The following is a 19,373-nucleotide window of genomic DNA, read 5'->3' on the forward strand; positions in this document are numbered from 1 at the left end:
TATGAATTAAACGGATTTATTTGAAACGATAGTTATTAAACAACTTAAAAAGTTCATTAATCATGATCAAAATCAAAAAAAAAAAATTTGAAAATTTTTTAAATTGACCGCAAATTCAGGCCCAAAGAGATTATTTTTTGAGTGAAATTCCTCAATTTTGCCATTGTCATTGATAAAAAATTGAAATAATAGTGATTTTAGCATAAATGATCAATTTTTCATTGAATATTCAAGTAATAAACGCCCGCTCCGCGGGTTTAATGGGAGGAAACTCAAGGGTTGAAAAACAATAACAAAAAAGTCTCTAGAATTCTACTGAAAATGGCACGATGAAAAGACATGTTTTCGTGCCATTCGTGCCGTTCGTGCCATTCGTGCCATTTTCAGTACTGTCGGGAAACATCCCTGTATGATAAAAATCATGTCTGGTGCTTTCAAGGACTTTTCAAATTTTCTTCCACCATTCATGCTTTGCCGCGAATTCCCAATGAATGGCGTCATTACTCCACCAACAGTGATGCTGCCGACGAGTGGAGGACTCTCGCCCAAGTGGACTCTCGCCCAAGTGGACTCTCGCCCAAGTGGACTCCCGCCCAAGATGGACTCCCGCCCAAGTTGGGCGAGAGTCCTTTGGGCAAGAGTCCATGTAGAAATTTTCAACAATGAGAAACAGAAAGTTGGGCGAGAGTCCATCTTGGGCGAGAGTCCTCCACTCCAATTGTTAATGACTATTCAATGACAAAAGAAAGCAATGAGCTGTATGTAATAAATATGCAATGTACTTTATATAAATTAAAGTTAGGGTTAGGGGCACTGGGCAAAATGACAGAACAACCTTACCCGAGGGGGATAGACTAGGGTTAGTTAGGGTTACTGAAGGTAACCCTAAGTAACGTAGACTAGACCCCGGCATCTTAGGACCTAAGGGGCGAAGCCCCGTAGTAAGGGCAATTAGATTTGATAATTTCTGATGAAAAGTGGTGCAGTAGGACTGACCTTCTCTTTCAACCTAGTCGAGGATTAGCACTTTTTGAGAGTTCCAGTTTTATTAGCGAAGCGCAATATTTTTTCACATCAAAGAATTTATGCTTTCGTTTATCTTGCTGAACAAACCGAAACTGGAACTCTCGAAAAAGTGCTAATCTTCGATAAGGTTGAAAGAGAAGGTCAGTCCTACTGCACCTCTTTTCAGCCAAAATTATCAAATCTAATTGCCTTACCGGGGCTTCGCCCTTAGGTCCTAAGATTCCGGGGTCTAGTCTAGGGTTACTTAGGGTTACCCTCGGGTAAGGTTGTTCTGTCATTTTGCCCAGTGCCCCTAACCCTAACTTAATTTATATAAAGTTCATTGCATATATATTATATACAGCTCATTGCTTTCTTCTGTCATTGAATAGTCATTAACAATTGGAGTGGAGGACTCTCGCCCAAGTGGACTCTCGCCCAAGATGGACTCTCGCCCAACTTTCTGTTTCTCATGGTTGAAAATTACCACATGGACTCTCGACCAAAAGCTTATTTAACATACTAAAGACACTCCCTACATGGTTCAAAAGAGATAACCAAAATAGCTCAACTCTTAGACTAACCCGCTGAAAAGCGCTCCACAATAATGATGCAACGTCAAAAACCTGTGAATATTAAAAATTGATCATAAAAAATGAAAAATATTCGCCGGCATTTCGATAGTCTAGATTAGGGTCAGGCATTTTCACGTGATCACCGCTGTACACGCTAAATTTTTTGGTTAGTAGCCTAGGGGTACTGATTACAAAAACATAGCGGCCCTCGCTTAACCCCACAACACCCTTACCATTTTAACCCATTTTCTGTTTTACTCGTTTTTTGCCAATTTGAAGGAGAAAAGGTATTTTTTCTCAATTTTATGCGTACAGAAATAATTATTTTATAATTTTTATAGAGCTAAAAGTTAAAAAATAATTTAACTTGGGATGCCTAAGGAAAAAACGACTTTTTTCCATAATAAAGACCATAAATAGGCAAAAAACAAGAATTATTTGACTTTTAATAACGATGGGTGTGGGTGGGGTTGGGGACATAATTGAGATTGATCAACTCAGTGTTCCAAGCCTTTGTCAAGCCCCTTAAATTTAAAAATAAAGGAACGGGGCTGAGACGGCCCGAAGGGCCGTCAAGCCCTTAAATTTAAAAATAAAGGAACGGGGCTGAGACGGCCCGAAGGGCCGTCAAGCCCCTTAAATTGAAAAATAAAGGAACGGGGCTGAGACGGCCCGAAGGGCCGTCAAGCCCCTTAAATTTAAAAATAAAGGAACGGGGCTGAGACGGCCCGAAGGGCCGTCAAGCCCTTAAATTTAAAAATAAAGGAACGGGGCTGAGACGGCCCGAAGGGCCGTCAAGCCCTTAAATTGAAAAATAAAGGAACGGGGCTGAGACGGCCCGAAGGGCCGTCAAGCCCTTAAATTGAAAAATAAAGGAACGGGGCTGAGACGGCCCGAAGGGCCGTCAAGCCCTTAAATTGAAAAATAAAGGAACGGGGCTGAGACGGCCCGAAGGGCCGTCAAGCCCCTTAAATTGAAAAATAAAGGAACGGGGCTGAGACGGCCCGAAGGGCCGTCAAGCCCTTAAATTGAAAAATAAAGGAACGGGACTGAGACGGCCCGAAGGGCCGTCAAGCCCTTAAATTGAAAAATAAAGGAACGGGGCTGAGACGGCCCGAAGGGCCGTCAAGCCCTTAAATTGAAAAATAAAGGAACGGGGCTGAAACGGCCCGAAGGGCCGTCAAGCCCCTTAAATTGAAAAATAAAAGAACGGGGCTGAGACGGCCCGAAGGGCCGTCAAGCCCTTAAATTGAAAAATAAAGGAACGGGGCTGAGACGGCCCGAAGGGCCGTCAACCCCCTTAAATTGAAAAATAAAGGAACGGGGCTGAGACGGCCCGAAGGGCCGTCAAGCCCCTTAAATTGAAAAATAAAGGAACGGGGCTGAGACGGCCCGAAGGGCCGTCAAGCCCCTTAAATTGAAAAATAAAGGAACGGGGCTGAGACGGCCCGAAGGGCCGTCAAGCCCTTAAATTGAAAAATAAAGGAACGGGGCTGAGACGGCCCGAAGGGCCGTCAAGCCCTTAAATTGAAAAATAAAGGAACGGGGCTGAGACGGCCCGAAGGGCCGTCAAGCCCTTAAATTGAAAAATAAAGGAACGGGGCTGAGACGGCCCGAAGGGCCGTCAAGCCCTTAAATTGAAAAATAAAGGAACGGGGCTGAGACGGCCCCCAGATATTGGTTGAGAATATATTTTTACTTATTTTTTTTATTTTTTTTTATTTTTGACACGTAAAAAACAATATTTACACTGAAAAAATCATTATTTTTATGAAAAATAGGGATTTTAGCAAATGGGTTAAAATATATAGGACGTTTTTTGGTTAAGTGAGGGCCGCTATGTTTTTTGTGATCAGTACCCCCCAGGCTATCACCCAAAAAAATATTAGCGTGTACAGCGGTGATCACGTGAAAATGCCTGACCCTAGTCTAGATAAAAACCAAAAAAAAAGTCTGGAAAAGGACAATTTAAGTCTCCGCAAGGCTGACAGCCTTAACAGCCTAATTTGATTTAGTCTGTAGTCTGCAGACTTTTAAGTCTAGGCTGGGCTGAAAACGAGCCTAATTTAGGATGCGATTTTTGGTAGTCTGTTAGTCTGGCAGCCTTAACCTAGACAGACTAAGACTTTAGGCTGGACAGACTAGTCTGTTTCGACCCCTGATCAGAACGTCTTCAAAATTTCCTCAATTTTCTTTTTTTCTCTAATTTAAGAGCTTAGGTGTCTATTTTCCACGATTCTCGTGCTCTTGAAACCGATAAGAGATTATGCTCTAGAATTTCAGCCGGCAATCAATTTCAAGCACGCGCTTATCATGCGCTCTCGGAGTATAAAAAGGGAAGATAAATTTTGAACCTCACTTTTTCTATTCGAAAGTCAATTTTGATAATTCGAGAGAATTGAATAAAAATAAAAAATGAAGATCTTTGCCTTCCTTTATGCTTCCGCCTTGGCGTACCCTCAGCTTTCGAACCAAACTGAGCAAGTCTCGAACCAGGTCGAACAAGAAACGAATCAAGTTGAGCAAGTTTCGGACCAAATCGAACAGGTAAAAGCTTCTTAAAAGAAATATTTGCTGATAAGATTAAGATTTCGAACCAAACTGAACAAGAATCGAACCAAGTCGAGCAAGTGAGCAATCAAGTTCCCCAGGTAAAATAAGGATGGTGTCTGGAAACGACAAAAATTTCGACAAATTTTGCGTGGGGGCTACTTGGCTGCTGATTGGCTTGTTTGCCAAATCAAGGCTTCTGATTCGTTTAAAATTTACACGCAAAATTGGTCGAAATTTTTGTCGGTTCCAGACACCTTACCGTAAAATTTTTCGTAAAAACAAATTTCAGAATTTTTGATTAATTCATCATTTTTTCCTATAAAAATCGATAATTTGACTCTTCAACTCATGAAAAAATCTAGATCTCGAACCAAACGGAACAAGAAACCAACCAGGTGGAACAAGTCAGCGACCAATATCCACAAGAATCTGACCAAGTCGAGTACTACGAACAGCAGTACCCACAAGGAAATGGAACTCAAGGTTATTAACTTCATCTTCCAAGAAATAAATAAATAAAGAATTTCAAAAAACTATCTGAATTTTATTTCTACTTAAAAAGTGCTAAGATAATCATGAAAACAGTAGTGCTGAAAATTGATTTTGTTGCATCACTTTTAATTGTCTCTGTCTTCTTCGTTGTCTTTTCAGGCTTTGTTTTGGCAATATTTTCCTCTTCGCAAATACCATGAGATGTCATTGGAGCATTTCGTCGTCCTCGGTACTCGTAAAGATCGTAGCCGTCGTCTTAAAGGTCAATTATAAACAATCACGATTAAGGACCCCCGTCAACAATTTTCCTCAAAAAATCTAAAATTTCAAAAAGCCATATTTTGGCTTCATAGTGCGCGGCGCACTATGCGCCTTAAAGTTCAATTTATCATAAAAACTTGTTCGGAGCATTTTTTGACCAATAAAAACCTAAATTTTTAGCAAAATCGGGACTTTTTCGTCATTTTTCGTCAGAAAGTCCGATTTTCAAACGCGATTTTGAGGGTGTTAGAGTCGAGATAGACCCCCAAAAATGAAGCCTCAAAATCGTTCTTTTGACTTGTAGAGTCCTTTTCCGGGGTCAAAATTTCGAAATTCCGAAAATAGATTTTTCGAAAATTGTTGACGGGGGCCCTTAAAGCTTTTTTTGCTTACTCAAGCTGTTTTTGCTGTTTTCCATGTCAAGCCAGGATTGATAGGATTCCCAAGAATCGAAAGTCTGGCACCTCCACATTCCATCATTTGTTGTGCATAGGTCCCCATCTGCATCAGTCGTCGATTGTTGTTCAGTCGTCACTGCGGCGGCTTCCGTTGTCGTTGTTGTTGTTGGCTTGCCTGTTGTTGCCGGAATGATTTCTTGGGAAATCTCATGAGTGCAGTTTTGAACCCTTTTTTGAGTTTTCGATCGAATAAAAATTTCTCTACGAAAAAATTAAACTCATTTCCTATCGAGATAATCCGCTAAATGATCGTGAGCTCGAACAAGAACAAGAAAAGTTATCACGAAAATCGACGCTTTCAACATTTTTTTCGCGAAAAATGAAGACCCAACTGAAATCTTGGTTAGGTTTTTTACAACTCAGGAAAAGTCAGCTTATCAAAAATGACAGCTTTTGAAAATGGCGCGATTTTCAAGCCAAAACTGAGTTCCCTCAAGAATGTTAAGAACTGAACTTTGAATATTTGCGGCTAAAAGTGATGATTTTTTGAATCACGTATTAGCAATTAGAATTTATTTCCTAATTTCAAATAATTTTGTTCAAAACTCCATTAGTTATTGTCCAAACAGTTCAAACTATCGTGCAAGCAGAGTGGCGACATAATTCTTTGAACGTGATCAAGTACTGGGTATCCAGTCTTGCTAAAATCATTGATTAGCCCGAAGCTACGGAAGCAGACCCTCTCTCTTGTTATAGAAGCGTCGATTCGGTATTCGGCTTAAGAAAGAAAAAGACGGGATTTCGTAGAAGAACTCATTAATAATAACAAGAATAAATGATATAAATAAATTAAAGGATAAATCAAAAATGGAAATTTTTACAAAAACCATAGTTCTGGTTGTTTATGCGTCCTAAGAGCTTCAAAAACTTGATAAAAAATTTTAAACCAAGAAAAGTCAATATTTTTGCCAAAATCTCGAAGAATTTCTTTCCGGGGTCAAAATTTCGAAATACTGAATTTTGATTTCGAAAAATCAGATCTCGGAATTTTAAAATTTCGACCCCGGAAATGGATTCAACGGATAAAAAAAAAAAGATTTTGAGGCGCCATTCTTTTGGGGTCTTTCTCGACTCCTTCACCCCCAAAATCGCATTTGAAAGAAATAAGATAATATATATATTGTATATATAATATATCTAGTAGAAAAAAAGTGTTATAAAGAAAAACTTCCGGAATTGTCCGTTTTGTCTTATTCATATTATGATGATTCATAGACGTTGAGGATAATGTAAGTTTTAATAATTTTGAATAATTCACACGCACATTTTTTTTCTTGACCGAATTACGAAATTTACCCTTCTACGTGAGTAGCAGAATTCTCATAAAATAACGTAGAAAATACGAAAACGGCGCTATAGAGCTCACCACGCGGTTGATTACTTGCTGTTTAAATACCGCTCTCACTCGATAAATTTATCTTTTGAGAGAAAAGCTAAAAAAAGATGAAGGTAAGATTTATTATCGCAAGGCGAATGAAAAATTGATTTGTGAAAAAAAATTATTTTATTAATCGCAATTTTTACGAAAAAATCAGAAATTATGGACCCCCCCGTCAACAATTTTGGAAAAATCTATTTTCGGAAATTCAGAATTTTGACCCCGGAAATGGATTCTACAGGTCAAAAAACGATTTTGAGGCTTCAATTTTTGGGGGTCTATCTCGACTCTAAGACCCTCAAAATCGCGTTTGAAAATCGGACTTTTTGACGAAAAATGACGAAAAAGTCCCAATTTTGCTATAATTTGAGATTTTTACTGGTCAAAAAGTGCTCCGAACAAGTTTTTATGATGTATTGAACTTCCAGTTACACTAAGAAGCAAAAATATGGCTATTTTGAAATTTTCGATTTTTCGAGAAAAATTGTTGACGGGGGTCCTTAAAAACTCCCTAAGTGAACCATGTTTAAATTTTCATTAAGATTCTTGCGACAGCTCTTGGCACAGCCGCCACTGCCCAATCCTTGGATGATCGAGGTTCGGTCACTGCTTGGGTCGCGATCGAAGATGCCTACAGCAGTCTCTACGACGCGATTTTGAGCGCGTACTCGGGTACAAACATTGGTTCCAGGAAGGCCAATCGTTTTCGTGATTTCTACAACAAAGTGAACAATTTTCCTTCCCGAGTTTCCGATTCCTGCGCCAATTTCGCTGGCTCTGGCGATCCAAACGCTTTCGTCTTTCCACACTACGACGAGAACGACATCTGTCACTCCCTCAACAATCTCATTGCATCTATCATGAGCTTTCACGATGCGTTTGTGTGCATGGACGGTCTCAGCGGATATGCTCCGCAAAGAATGATCCATCTCATTCATCGCCAGCGCTCGATGCTCTTCAATAGAAAATTCAAGCAGCTCAATTGCGATCTTCCTCTCGCACCCACCCCTGCTCCTTGCGAATCCGATCCTTGTGACGGCCTCGAAAACTGCGAAACTTTCATCAACGGCTGCACCTTCTTCCCCGTCCGAAACAATCTTGTTTCCACTGTCCAATCGGCACTCGACTACAAGTTCTCTGCTGAAGTACTTTGCAACGCGGAGCCTAATGGAAGCTTCTACAATCTTTTCCACGTCACACGAGGTGGAGATTATGGAGAAGTTGGCGATCGAACATTCGCTCTTTGGCAAAACTTCTTTGGCGGCCTCCAATTGAGTGTCAACGATGCTGACAGCAGCTATGGTCAAAGATTAGACGCTTTCTCTTGCAGCTATGGCGAATGGGAAACGTACTCGGTGGAAGTGAGACAGATTTCCGGAAGTGGAGATGTTGAGTACGTTACGAAAATTGGAGATACGACACTTCACTCGTCGCGGTACAGCGCTTCCGCGCTTCCAGCTGGTTTGGATCTCCAAGTCTTCGTCGCCAGTGACTTCAACAATGCCGCCACTAACTACGGCCTCCGCAATTTCTACTACCAGACTTTCGATCCCTGCGCAACCAGAACCGATCCATGCACCGATCTCGCCAGCTGCACCACAGTTGTCGATAGCTGCGAATTCAACCCAGTCGACAATGTTGCGAAGACCGTCGTTAGCGCTGCTGCGAATTACAAGGTTTCCGCCGACATTTTGTGCCCTGATAGAAACGCATGGACTAACATGGTTCATCTCACCAGCGATCCAGGCGCATTCGACGACACAAGCTATGCTGGAAATCGACAATTTACGGTGAAAAAATCGCCAGATGCTGGATCCATGGAAGTCAGTTTCCACGACCCGAATTGGACGAACAAGAGGTATTACTTCAGGCAACTATGCACTGTTGGCGAATGGAATACATACTCGCTGGAAGTGAATCAAGTCGAAGGTGATCCATCGACGCTGCGTTGGATTTTCAGATTTGACGGCACACAGAGCAGGGTTCTCGATAAAGCAAAGCTCTTGATTGAGTCAATCGAGGATTGATTAAGCACGTTAATTATTCGTCGAAAACCCTGATAAAGATAAGGACGGGCACAAACACCCTCAGCGGAGCGTACACAAGCGGCGATCTCAACGCTTTTGTTTACGATCTCCTACCGAACTCTGTTCGAAACTTCTCCTACCAAACCTTCGACAATTGAAGATCCAGCCGTCGACCGGTCAAACTTCTGACCAACCGCGATCTCAGCGCGATCGTCTCTCATAAAATTTTTTGTGCTGTTCCCTTGTTTCGGAGTTTTCAATTTCTGAATTTGAAAAAAGATCAAATTCTTGAAAATTCTTTCTCCTGTTTTCTCTTTAAATCAAAATATAATCTCTGTTTTATCAATTTCTCAAAAAGTGACACCCTTAAGTTTTTTTATTCGAGAGATAATTTAAGTTGATCTCCTTCTTTTCGACCAAATTTTTGTATAAAATTATTCTTTAAAATGGCTGAAAATGCTAAAAAAAACCTTAAGGGTGTCACTGTGAAAACTCAAAAACGGAGTAATCTCGTCGTTTTTTAATTTAAAAAAAAAAGTTCTCTGCTTCATTTATCTTATAATCAATACATTTAAACCTTAAGGCTAGGGTGGTCGATTTGGCCCAAAGCAGGGCTCATAAACTCTGGACTTGTGAATGCCAGAGTACCCCATAATAGCTTTAAATAGAGATCCATCCTAGATCTTATGAACTTATGAAGGAATTTTTTTATTCTTTATCAAGTATTCCAAAATTTCAAGGCATTTTATTTCATAAATCTGGTTTAATCAATCAGTTCCATCTATACATTTCTCCGCAGCAAATAATAATAATCCATCTCATCTCTTCTGATCCACTCTTAGACGAGCAGCCATTATCGCTCCCGACCTCCTTTTTCGTTTCAATCTGAGAAATGAAAGATGAGAGACACGCTCCTTTCGAACGAAAATCTTTTTCTGCTCCAGAATTTTACTTTTGCACTGATTTTAGCCACGGTTTCAATTACGGTATCAAAATTTCTGTTAAAAAAATACTTGCGAAGCCGGGAAAGCAATCTTTTTCTGCGTCTTTATGCTGATGAACTACCTAAGAATGACAGTAAGCGACGTCTTGAAATTTCTTCTCGAAATCGCGCGGATCAGCCGTCAAAAGACATTTCTTGCAAGTTCACTTCAGCCACGTTATGAGCTCATTTTCTGAGAATAAAGAAATGGATCGATAACCAATTTATTAAAACACAAGTTGAGGTAAGAATGGAAACAGCTCAAACAATAAATAAACATTCAAACTTTACACATAAACAAATCTTGAGTCCGGCTGGGGACTGCTCGTGACCGGCTGAACTGGCTCAAACGATTCCGCTCTAGAATCTCCAGCCAGAGAAGATTTTTCTTCAATCAAATTCGATTTTATACAGCTTGAAGAAGTTGTCGTTGAATTATCCGACTTCCAGCTCCAGTTTTTGATCGTTTTCGCTAAAAATGGAATTTGAGAGATTCTCTTCCTTGATTTCAATTCGCTTACAATTAGCGATCCAGACGAGTGGGGCAAGACCAGGCGCTAGAACCACAAAATACTTGAAAATTATCAGTCCAGTCGAAGCAGGCTCGATTTCTGACTTTTCCATTGGGCAAGGGACGATTAGTTCCATGCAGTTGTCTTCGTAAAACTTCTTTTCCCAGGATCGTTGATGATCTGCTTCGTAGAACTTTAACAGAAGCTGGATGAAACTCGGGATGAGAATGGACAACGAAAAGACCGTCAATCGCAAGACGAAGATTTGAAGCTTCTTGTTCGAATTTTTGTCGATTTTGATTGTGTCTTTTACTTTTCTTAGAGCACAGAGGCCGATCGCGAATGCGAGGGTTCCAAAGATAGAGCAGAAGGCAAGAGGGAGGAAGGTCATGGTCCAGCGGGAGAAATCAGAGTTGGAGAGAACGCAGATTTCGAGAAAGGGATCCCCCTGGATCTATGAAGAAAAATTGAATAATAAGCCGGTGATACAATTTTTACCTCGTGTTTTGAGACGCCAACCATGGTAAAAAGCGCTGGAAGTCCCCAACCAAACACATGCAACAGCGTACTGCTCGTAGCAATCGCCTCAGAAGACCACTGAAAGACCGAAGAAAGACCCCATGACATCGTCAAGGAAAACCACCAACAAAGAGCGGCCACTAAAAAAAGCTCATTAGCCAGAGTTTGAGATGGAATGATGACGTTTGTGAATTTTGGTAAATTTTTATTTGTTTGACGTCGCTGGATTGTCAAAATACTGTCAATATCTGTTACTACGCCGTTTTTGAAAGAGAAATTTTTGATGAAATTTTTGCTGAATACAAAATTCTGAAAGAAAAACTATTTTTTTTTTGTTTCGAAAATAGGCTTTTCGCGCGTTGCCAAAATTGAAGTGCACTTTTGCGCCATCAAGTGTGTAAAGCCAGTCTTTGGCGAAGTGCCCTTGAGATTGTTGAGAGTGGCCTCTCTTTTTTTGCAAAATTGATATTTTCGTGGCTTATAAAATTCCGTCCGCGCGCCAAGTCAAGATGATATTTTGGGAAAAAGAAAAGAAGAAAACAAGCACTTACTGGAAAAGTAGAAGAAAAGCATGAACATGATGGTGCAGGGCCGATGGGTGGATCCTTGAATTAGTCCTGTTCCTTGGACAATCGTCTTTTTCAAGGTTGAAAATTCTATATTTTCGGGATCGTTTGAGAAAAAAATTTCAAAAAAATGACCCGAAATTATGAGATTTTGGTGAAAATCGACTATTTTCGGTCAAAAATTGGTTCAGAAATTTTTGAACCAATCAGATTTTCGCATTGAGCGGCTAGGCAAATCAGATTTAAAAAAAAAATTCTCGAAATTTTAGTCAAAATATCGGCCGAAAATTGTCGAATCTTGCCGAAAGCCCAATTTTTCGGATTATTTTTCGAAATTTTTCCCTTCTAGAAATTTCCATTTTCAACCCTTCCTGATCCTCATTGACTTCCCTTTCCGAGCAAACGATGCTCTCCGGCGAAACCAATCCGACAACACATATCAGCGAAATCACCAAATAGCACATCGCAAAAAAACAGCGTCGGCCGCTCTGGATATTGAAATCGTTTCTCATCTCGCGAAAACACAAAGATCGAGAAGCCGGAAACCACTGCTGTCAAGCTGGCGAAAAGACCAACGACGATTCTGATCAGCTTCGTTTCTTTTTCGCTCTTGTTCATTGGCTCGCAAGGTTGAGAGCAGCTTGGAAGATCCATGAAGCTCCAGGAGGAGTATTTAGCCCGCTGAGTTGTCGGACATTGAGGCTGATGCTCGACAAGAGAGGATGAGTCATCGTTGTTCCAGCTCAGCGTTCCGTCTGGAAGAGGGAGGGATTCGGACTGGAGGGGAATGCAACTGTGCCCGTCGTTTTCTCGCGGGAAATTGAGGCAGTGGAATTGTGGAGGGAGGAAAATGTCGAATTCCTCAAGGATGGAAGCGCAGTCGGACAGGGATTTTTCGCAAAGTTCTCGGCATGGAGGAACGGGGATGAGAAACGGAAGCGTTCCTGAAATATTTTTTAAAGATTTTTTATTTTTAATAAAAAATTGTTATTTTTTTATAAAAAAAAATTATTACTTTTTATAAAAAAAATATCTTATTTGTAAAAAATATCTATTTATTTAAAAAAAATTCTTTTAATGAAAAATAACTATTAATTATTTATAAAAAAATATTTATTTTTTCCTTCAAAAAGATCACCGAAAGCAAGAAAAATGAAGGAATTGCATCAAAAACGAAAAATCATCTTATCTCGAAAAATCAACAAACGATTAGTCTTAACAAGCCCGTAAAGCAAATTTCCTAAAATCTCCATATCACTCATTTCCAAATCCGGTTCCCACGGATTCGTTTTTTACCTGAAAGATTTTCGTCCACACAAGCAGGCGACAAAACGGAGCAAAGAAACAGGTTGATGTATTTTGAGCATTGCATCATTTTCAAAGGATAAAACTTGGCGAATGACTCGTTGGATTCTTCTGCTGACCATTCGCCCAAGAGATTTGGGTAGAAAGTCGAGTTGTAGGCCTGGAAATTGGAGCCGCATTGGGCGTGAATGGAGTTGATGCAGCGAGCGGATTCGGAGGAGTAGATCAGCAGAAAGAGAAGAAATAGCCTTAAAAGAGCGTCAGAATTCGAGCGACACTGGGAAAGTCGCTGAATGTCGCTGAATGTCGCCAAATGTCCCCGAATGTCGCTAAATGTCGCCGAATGTCGTTAAATATCGCGACATTTACCGACATTCGGGGACATTCGGCGACATTCGGCGACATTGAGCGACATTCGGCGACATTTAGCGACATTTGGCGATTTTAGGCGATTTTCCCAAAGACGCCCTAGAATTTAATCTTATAGAAATTAGTTTTGGTGATGAACGAAAAAGTTTGTTACTTGACTTTTTCGGCCAGCCTGTTCAAACATTCAAATATTTTCTTTGCCCCATCAAGTTGCCCCTCTTGCCCGGGCGGGTCATGGGTTAGTTATTCTGACTGGCGAAACGTTCTATTGTTCAATGTCTTCGGATGTGTTTCTAAGGAGCGATGGGATTCACGGTCACTTGGCCAAAGATCCGCTGCTGAATTAACTCAACTCAAAGTTAATCAAACAGAAATAAAACAACCACCGTTTTATGATCTTCAAAAGACTCTCGATTATCGTTCCCAGGGCTAGGGTTCGGCAACCTGTGAAGAAGACCTGAGTCAGGAATCTGAGTTTTTAATGTTTTCTTAGGATCCTGGCTCAGGTTTTCATAAGACAAAATATGCCCGGAAACCTGAGTCATGGTTCTGAGTTTTTAATTACTCTTTAGGACCCTGACTCAGGTTTTCAGAAGCGAAAATCAACCCTGATCACGGACCTGTGTAAAATCCTGAGTCAGGGTCATGAGTTTCTAGTGTTCTTTAAGGACCCTGACTCAGGTTTTCTGAGAACGAAATTAACCCTTGTTTTGACTCAAAAACCTGTGAAAAAACCTGCGTCAGGGTCCTGAGTCTTTTTTGTCAAAGCTTTTTCAGGACCCTGACTCAGGTGACCTACACACGTTTCTTTCGTATCGGGTCATTCTTATGTAATTATGAGCTTTTAATGAAGATAATCCTGAAAAAAAAGCGGCGATGATTGTTTACCAAATTCGAAAATAATCTGCGGCCGGTTGGTGTCAACTCATCAAAGGGAAAACACCGCGCGTCAATCAAGTTTCTAAAATTTTCGCCAAAACAGTGCCAACTCGGATTATGCCGCATTTGTGGATCATCGCTCCTCCAAGAATAAATAAATCCGCTTTTAAATAATAACTCCAGTCAACAAAATCGCAAAACCAGCGCTCAGTTTCTTCAAAATGACAGTAATGGACGAAATTAAGCTCCAGTATAATTTCGAGAGCTTGTTGCATAAATCGCAGCCAGGAAAAAAGTCGGGTCCGAAAATGTTAATTTCCTGGCTCATACAACTCAAAAGGTCAAACCCAGCCGATGGGAAGTTTTGACAGCGGGCGAATTTCGCGTTCGAAATTGGACATTTTCCAAAAAAGAATTTTCAATATTTTTTTAATTAAAATTTTTTTCACTTCCACATGCTTGAATTCAATCTTAGTATTTTGAATTGTCGGATCAATTTTTCGAAGGTTACCCCCTTAAGACCATCATCGCCCACTTTTGAGAATAAGGGTCTGACTGTATAAAACATACAGTATCATATGTCACATATGATACTGTATTTCACATATGCTACCGTATGTTTTATACAGTCAGACATTTATTTTCAAGAATCGGCGATGATGGTCTTAAGGGGGTAACGTTCGATAAAACGATCCGACAAATTGAAATACCAAGATTCAATTCAAACATGTGGAAGTGGTAAAAAATTCGCATCAAAGCGGAAATTTCAAATTCGTCAAGCAACGGATGCATTTTTTGAGTTTTGTGACACTACCAAGCCAAGGGTAAACAAACTCTCGCCAGATATCACTTCCGGTGATGCGAAATGCCCTTTTTCCATTCGAATTTCTTCTTGGCTTTTTTCCGCTTATCACCGGCTTAGAAATCGAAAATTTCTGGAGAGAGATTTTTGATTTTTTAATCCGTGATGCTCTTTTTAATTTTACAAGCCGCAAGAGTCTCCCACCACGGCGCTAGAATGCTCCGGCGACCTAATAAGATTTCGCGGCGGAAGTTTCGCAAATTATTCAAATCAATTAGCCATGGAATCGAGCATCTCCTTCCTCGCTCTTTTCAAAAGCCTTGTTCACCCCCTTTTTTCAAGGGGGCCGAAAAATGGCCCCTTAGTTACGAGCAAATATTTTTCGCGAAGAAACAACAAATTGTACCGCTATCGCGTCAATTAAAAATCGCCTTCCCGAAAAATGCCCTAAGTTTGTTTTTCTTCAATAATCGCCATTTTTGGGCCTTTTGCAAAGTTTCAAATTTCGATTCTTGGAAATTTATTTTTCCATGATTGGGGGAGAGGGAGAGTGATAAGGATTTTGAAACAGGTGGCGGCGCGGGTGAGCCTTCCGCTTATCCGGATTTAGGGGCAGATAAGGGACAAAGAAGCGTTGAAGAAGCGGTTAGGGAAAATCCTATAAATTTTTGACGAAATGGAGGGTTCGGCGAGAAAATGTCCGATTCGCTCATTTCTAGCTCGAAAACCGCTCTGAATCCGCTCAAATTTTTTGAGTCAAAAGTGCTATTTGAAGAAAAAGCTCAAATTCAGCTCATTTTTGCTCAAGCTCAGCTCATTTTTGCTCAAATTAAGCTCATTTTTGCCCAAATTCAGCTCATTTTTGCTCAAATTCAGCTCATTTTTGCTCAAATTAAGCTCATTTTTGCTCAAATTCAGCTCATTTTTTCTCAATTCAGCTCATTTTTGCTCAAATTCAGCTCATTTATGCTCAAATTCAGCTCATTTTTGCTCAAATTTCGCTCTTGCTCCGCTCAAACTGAGCCCATTGGGGAACGTGAATTCTAGCAAGAAAAAACCGATCTCACTCTTTTTATTTTAAAATATTCGATTCGATTATTCGAGCAGGTGTTTATCGCTCGGTTTTGGTATCTCAGCGGTTTGACCACAAAACAACTCTTTGACATGCTGTTTCCTTATCAGCCCCTGCCTTCTACGACAAACAATTTCTTCCCTTTCGGGATCGATACAAATCCTCTGAGAAGCCGATAATTGACACTGGCGGAAACAAAATGCAAATGTAGAAACGCAATTTCACGTAGTGCAAATATCAAGAGTCGAGCAACTAGATTTTCAAAGGCCGAAAATATAAAGAAAATTCTGCGTCACTAGAAATTATTCTCGAAAAAAATATGAAAAAAACGAGATTCTGCATTTTTTAGTTTTCAAAATGACACCCTTAAGTTTTTTCGCATTTTAACTGAAATCGGTTCAAATGATTTTAAGATAGTGACACCCTTAATTTCTTTTTTTAATTCGAAGGTTAAAACCAAAATTTCAGCCATTTTTAGTCAATTTTGACCAAATTTTGGTCAAAAATGGCCTTAAAAATTGTTGAAATTTTGGTTTTAACCTTTGAATAAAAAAAAATTAAGGGTGTCACTATCTTAAAATTATCTGAAACGATTTCAGGGAATTTATATTTCCCTGCATATAAACCCTAGAAAAGAAAAAGGGGTGCGGGTATTTATCGAATTTCAATTCTTGTCGTTTGTTTCCCAAAACACAGGATTTTCGTGAACCACTTATTTCCCAAACAATTGAAAGTACAAACTCAATTACAAAAACCGAATTCCCCCTTCTCTTTCGCCATAAATTCTAGTTGCAGCTGAGGCCCGAAAAACTGTCTGTTTGAGGTCACAGGTGAGCTTGTAGGCAATAAATGGATTTTCCTGAGTACTGATTGTAAATCAATTCTTTGATTTGAGCTGAAAGAGCTCTTCAGATTTTGCTCTCACGAGCGCATTCCAAACATTTTATTTTCCAACAGAGGGTTTTTTGGTCTTCACAAAACTTTTTTTATAATTTCAAAAGGGGGTTCGATTTAGGGTTAGGGTTACGGTAAGAACTTCGTTCAGCACTAGAATTGCTGCATTAGGGTTAGGGCTAGGGCTTTGTTCGGCAATTAGACCTGTGTTAAGCCTTAGTCAGGCCCCGTTTCCTGTTTAAGGGCCCCCCCCGTCAGATTTTTCTTCGAAAATGGAAATTTTCAAAAACACCATATTTTTGGTTCTAGATGCGGCATCAGGTTAAAATTGCTTCAAAAACTTAAAAAGATGAATTTTTGACCAAGAAAAATCAATATTTTTTGCAAAAATTAGGGCAAATTCGTCGGTTTTCGGTCAAAAAACCAATTTTGTCTCGAGGGAGTCGACATAGAGCCCAAAAAATGAAGCCTCAAAATCGTTTTTCAACCCGTAGAATTTATTTCCGGGGTCAAAATCAAATAATTCTGAAATTTTATTTTTCGCAAAACGCAATTTATAATTTTTGTTTTTTCATTTTTGAAAATTATTACCTCATTTGCCCCATTTTCTTCATCTGTCCAAACATCCTTCTTTACTATCTTCTTCACTATAAAACTCTCTCATTCAAACATTCTCTCTCTTCTTTTCCAAAATAAAAATCTTTTAATAGCTTCTTATCAATCTTGAGTTAATTCTACGATGCGCAAAATTCAGCGCTGCGTTATTACCCGCTGGCCAGGTTCGCCAACTTTTAGCGTAGCCAAAGCGCCACAGCGCCGAATTCGCAAAAAAAACGGAATAATGTTCAAACAAAGAAGACAAACTTCGAATAATGCAAAAGAAGAATGGCCGCTGGACTTGGAAGGCCGCAGCGAGGTGTTGAATTATTCTTTTCATCCTTTTAGGAATTTTTAATTGTCGCGTTTTTCAAGGGTTTTTCGAGGGTTCGAGGCTTGCTTTATTCTTTTATGATGTTTTTTCTGAGTTTTGACGCTCAAAAATGATAAAATAAAATTGAAAACTCAGATTTTAAGACCTCGAAAAAGCAAAATTTTGATAGTTTTCTGTCAAGAAACAAATTTACTTGAAGTATTTTTTGAATTTTTTTTGTATTTGAAAATCGATTCTTGAATAACTGGGAAAATGTGTGTTGGAATCGGCTACTGACAAAATGATGAAAAGAAAAACGGCGGCGCCATCGACAGAATAATCAAATCGGTCTTCATTTCTGATCGGCCACTCAAAATTTTCAGCCATGATGGCGGCTTTCGTGACGCTCTGCTGGAATAATTGATAGACCTTTTTATGGGTTCAAATTTTAAATTCGCAAATAACCAAGGTCAAAGCTTGAAACTAAACAATTTACGAGCAGTCCTCTTCGTCTCCAGGTGAAAATGGCGATATCGCTTTTTTACTGTTCCGAATAAATATCAATGTTCTTGATTTCAAATAGAAATTTTTACTCGAAGCTGTTCTCTTTTTGGCCATTTTGAAGAAAATGAGCTGGAGAAACAACCATCCAAAGCAATTGAGCAGAGAAAAGGTTGAAAACTGGCTTCGAGATTTTTTGCCTAGATTGAAAAGAACAACGACGAGGACTCCTCAATGTCGGTTGATTTCAAGCGTAGAAAGACATGAAATGATTGATGACGATGATAGTGATGTTGTTGCCTTCAGATGGCATTATTTATTTTTCGTCGAACAAGAGGAAGATATTTTTGCAATTATTCATGAAAGCAAAAAACATTATGGTTTACTTCTTGCTTCAAAATTTCAACAAGAACTTTTGGCAGCAAATGCTAATCTCTCGGGCAAAATTTTAAGCCGATGGGATATCCTCGAAGAAAAAGGAAATTGGATTATCGATCAGAGTTTTGAAGACGACATTATTTCAGAAGGTGGTGAAGCAATAATTATTGCTCAAAATTTCGAAGATCTCAAAACTGCAGTCCGTGTTCATGTTTTTGATCCATTTCTTTTTACGGAGAATTTTTCATCAGACTTGCTTGATTATGAGATTCGTCTTTCTTGCGGTAGGTTTACGAAATTTAACATCACTGACATATTTAAAATACATTATTTTTAAGACTTTGAAAAAGCAGTTGATAAGGAAGACGGCATTATACAGGTTCAGAATAGAATCTTGGAGAAAATACCGTTTCATGAAAATGTTATCAAGCATTTCGTGAACATAGAATTCTTTATCAAAAATGATGTTGATCGTGAAGATTGTATTGGATGGATAACAATTATGGAGAAGGCGGATATGAACATACGAGGATTATTGAACCAAAATAAGCTCAGCATTAGAGAGAGAAGAAAAATTGCCATTGCTGTCTCTTCTGCTTTTGATTATTTAGCTAATAACGGTATCCTTCATCTTGACTTGAAAATGGAAAACATACTACTGCTGAACTCTGTGCCCAAAATATGTGACTTCGGGATCGTTCAAGAAACAACGAGAAGGCTTGGTTATCGTCAGATGGGATACACTCGGAGAGGGTCAAAATATAGATTAGGACCTGCTCTTCGTACGACAAACCAAGCTGTTCTTATTTAAAATATATTTTAGATGCAGGGTCACCTGCATTTGCAATCATGACGCAGTTAACAGCTGGTGATTTTCTACCCCAATCGATTTGGATATTTTTAATCTGCCGCTGGAAGACGGCATGGAATCTTTT

General features: G+C 39.5%; 3 protein-coding genes across 3 annotated transcripts; 2 read left to right on the top strand and 1 right to left on the bottom strand.

Annotated features, from left to right (window-relative positions):
• The first annotated feature begins 3,888 nt into the window (after positions 1 to 3,888).
• On the top strand, positions 3,889 to 4,649 carry LOC145711207 (uncharacterized). Its single transcript, XM_081788938.1, has 3 exons — positions 3,889 to 4,127; positions 4,169 to 4,231; positions 4,496 to 4,649. Exons 1-3 carry the CDS (start codon positions 3,996 to 3,998, stop codon positions 4,622 to 4,624), a joined length of 324 nt encoding a protein of 107 aa, XP_081645064.1. The 5' UTR covers positions 3,889 to 3,995; the 3' UTR covers positions 4,625 to 4,649.
• A 2,122-nt stretch (positions 4,650 to 6,771) lies between these two features.
• On the top strand, positions 6,772 to 8,764 carry LOC145695892 (uncharacterized). The gene is made up of 2 exons (XM_081772945.1): positions 6,772 to 6,793; positions 7,265 to 8,764. The coding sequence occupies exons 1-2, from the start codon at positions 6,788 to 6,790 to the stop codon at positions 8,747 to 8,749; spliced, it is 1,491 nt and encodes a 496-aa protein (XP_081629071.1). The 5' UTR covers positions 6,772 to 6,787; the 3' UTR covers positions 8,750 to 8,764.
• A 1,199-nt stretch (positions 8,765 to 9,963) lies between these two features.
• LOC145695736 (frizzled-2-like) lies at positions 9,964 to 17,415 on the bottom strand. Its single transcript, XM_081772750.1, is given in 8 exon segments — positions 9,964 to 10,203; positions 10,253 to 10,697; positions 10,742 to 10,902; positions 11,314 to 11,398; positions 11,700 to 11,801; positions 11,803 to 12,272; positions 12,625 to 12,881; positions 17,241 to 17,415. Coding segments are annotated over 8 exon segments (1,740 nt in total). The 5' UTR covers positions 17,276 to 17,415; the 3' UTR covers positions 9,964 to 10,018.
• Between the last annotated feature and the right edge of the window lie 1,958 nt (positions 17,416 to 19,373).

Source organism: Oikopleura dioica, chromosome 1, assembly GCF_907165135.1.
Source record: "Oikopleura dioica chromosome 1, OKI2018_I68_1.0, whole genome shotgun sequence".
In the NCBI taxonomy this organism is placed as follows: domain Eukaryota; kingdom Metazoa; phylum Chordata; class Appendicularia; order Copelata; family Oikopleuridae; genus Oikopleura; species Oikopleura dioica.

Coding starts and splice junctions, on each gene's coding strand:
- LOC145711207 (XM_081788938.1), top strand. CDS start 3,996: ATGAAGATCTTTGCCTTCCTTTATGCTTCCGCCTTGGCGTACCCTCAG. Junction 4,128..4,168: donor TTTCGGACCAAATCGAACAG/GTAAAAGCTTCT, acceptor GATAAGATTAAG/ATTTCGAACCAAACTGAACA. Junction 4,232..4,495: donor TGAGCAATCAAGTTCCCCAG/GTAAAATAAGGA, acceptor GAAAAAATCTAG/ATCTCGAACCAAACGGAACA.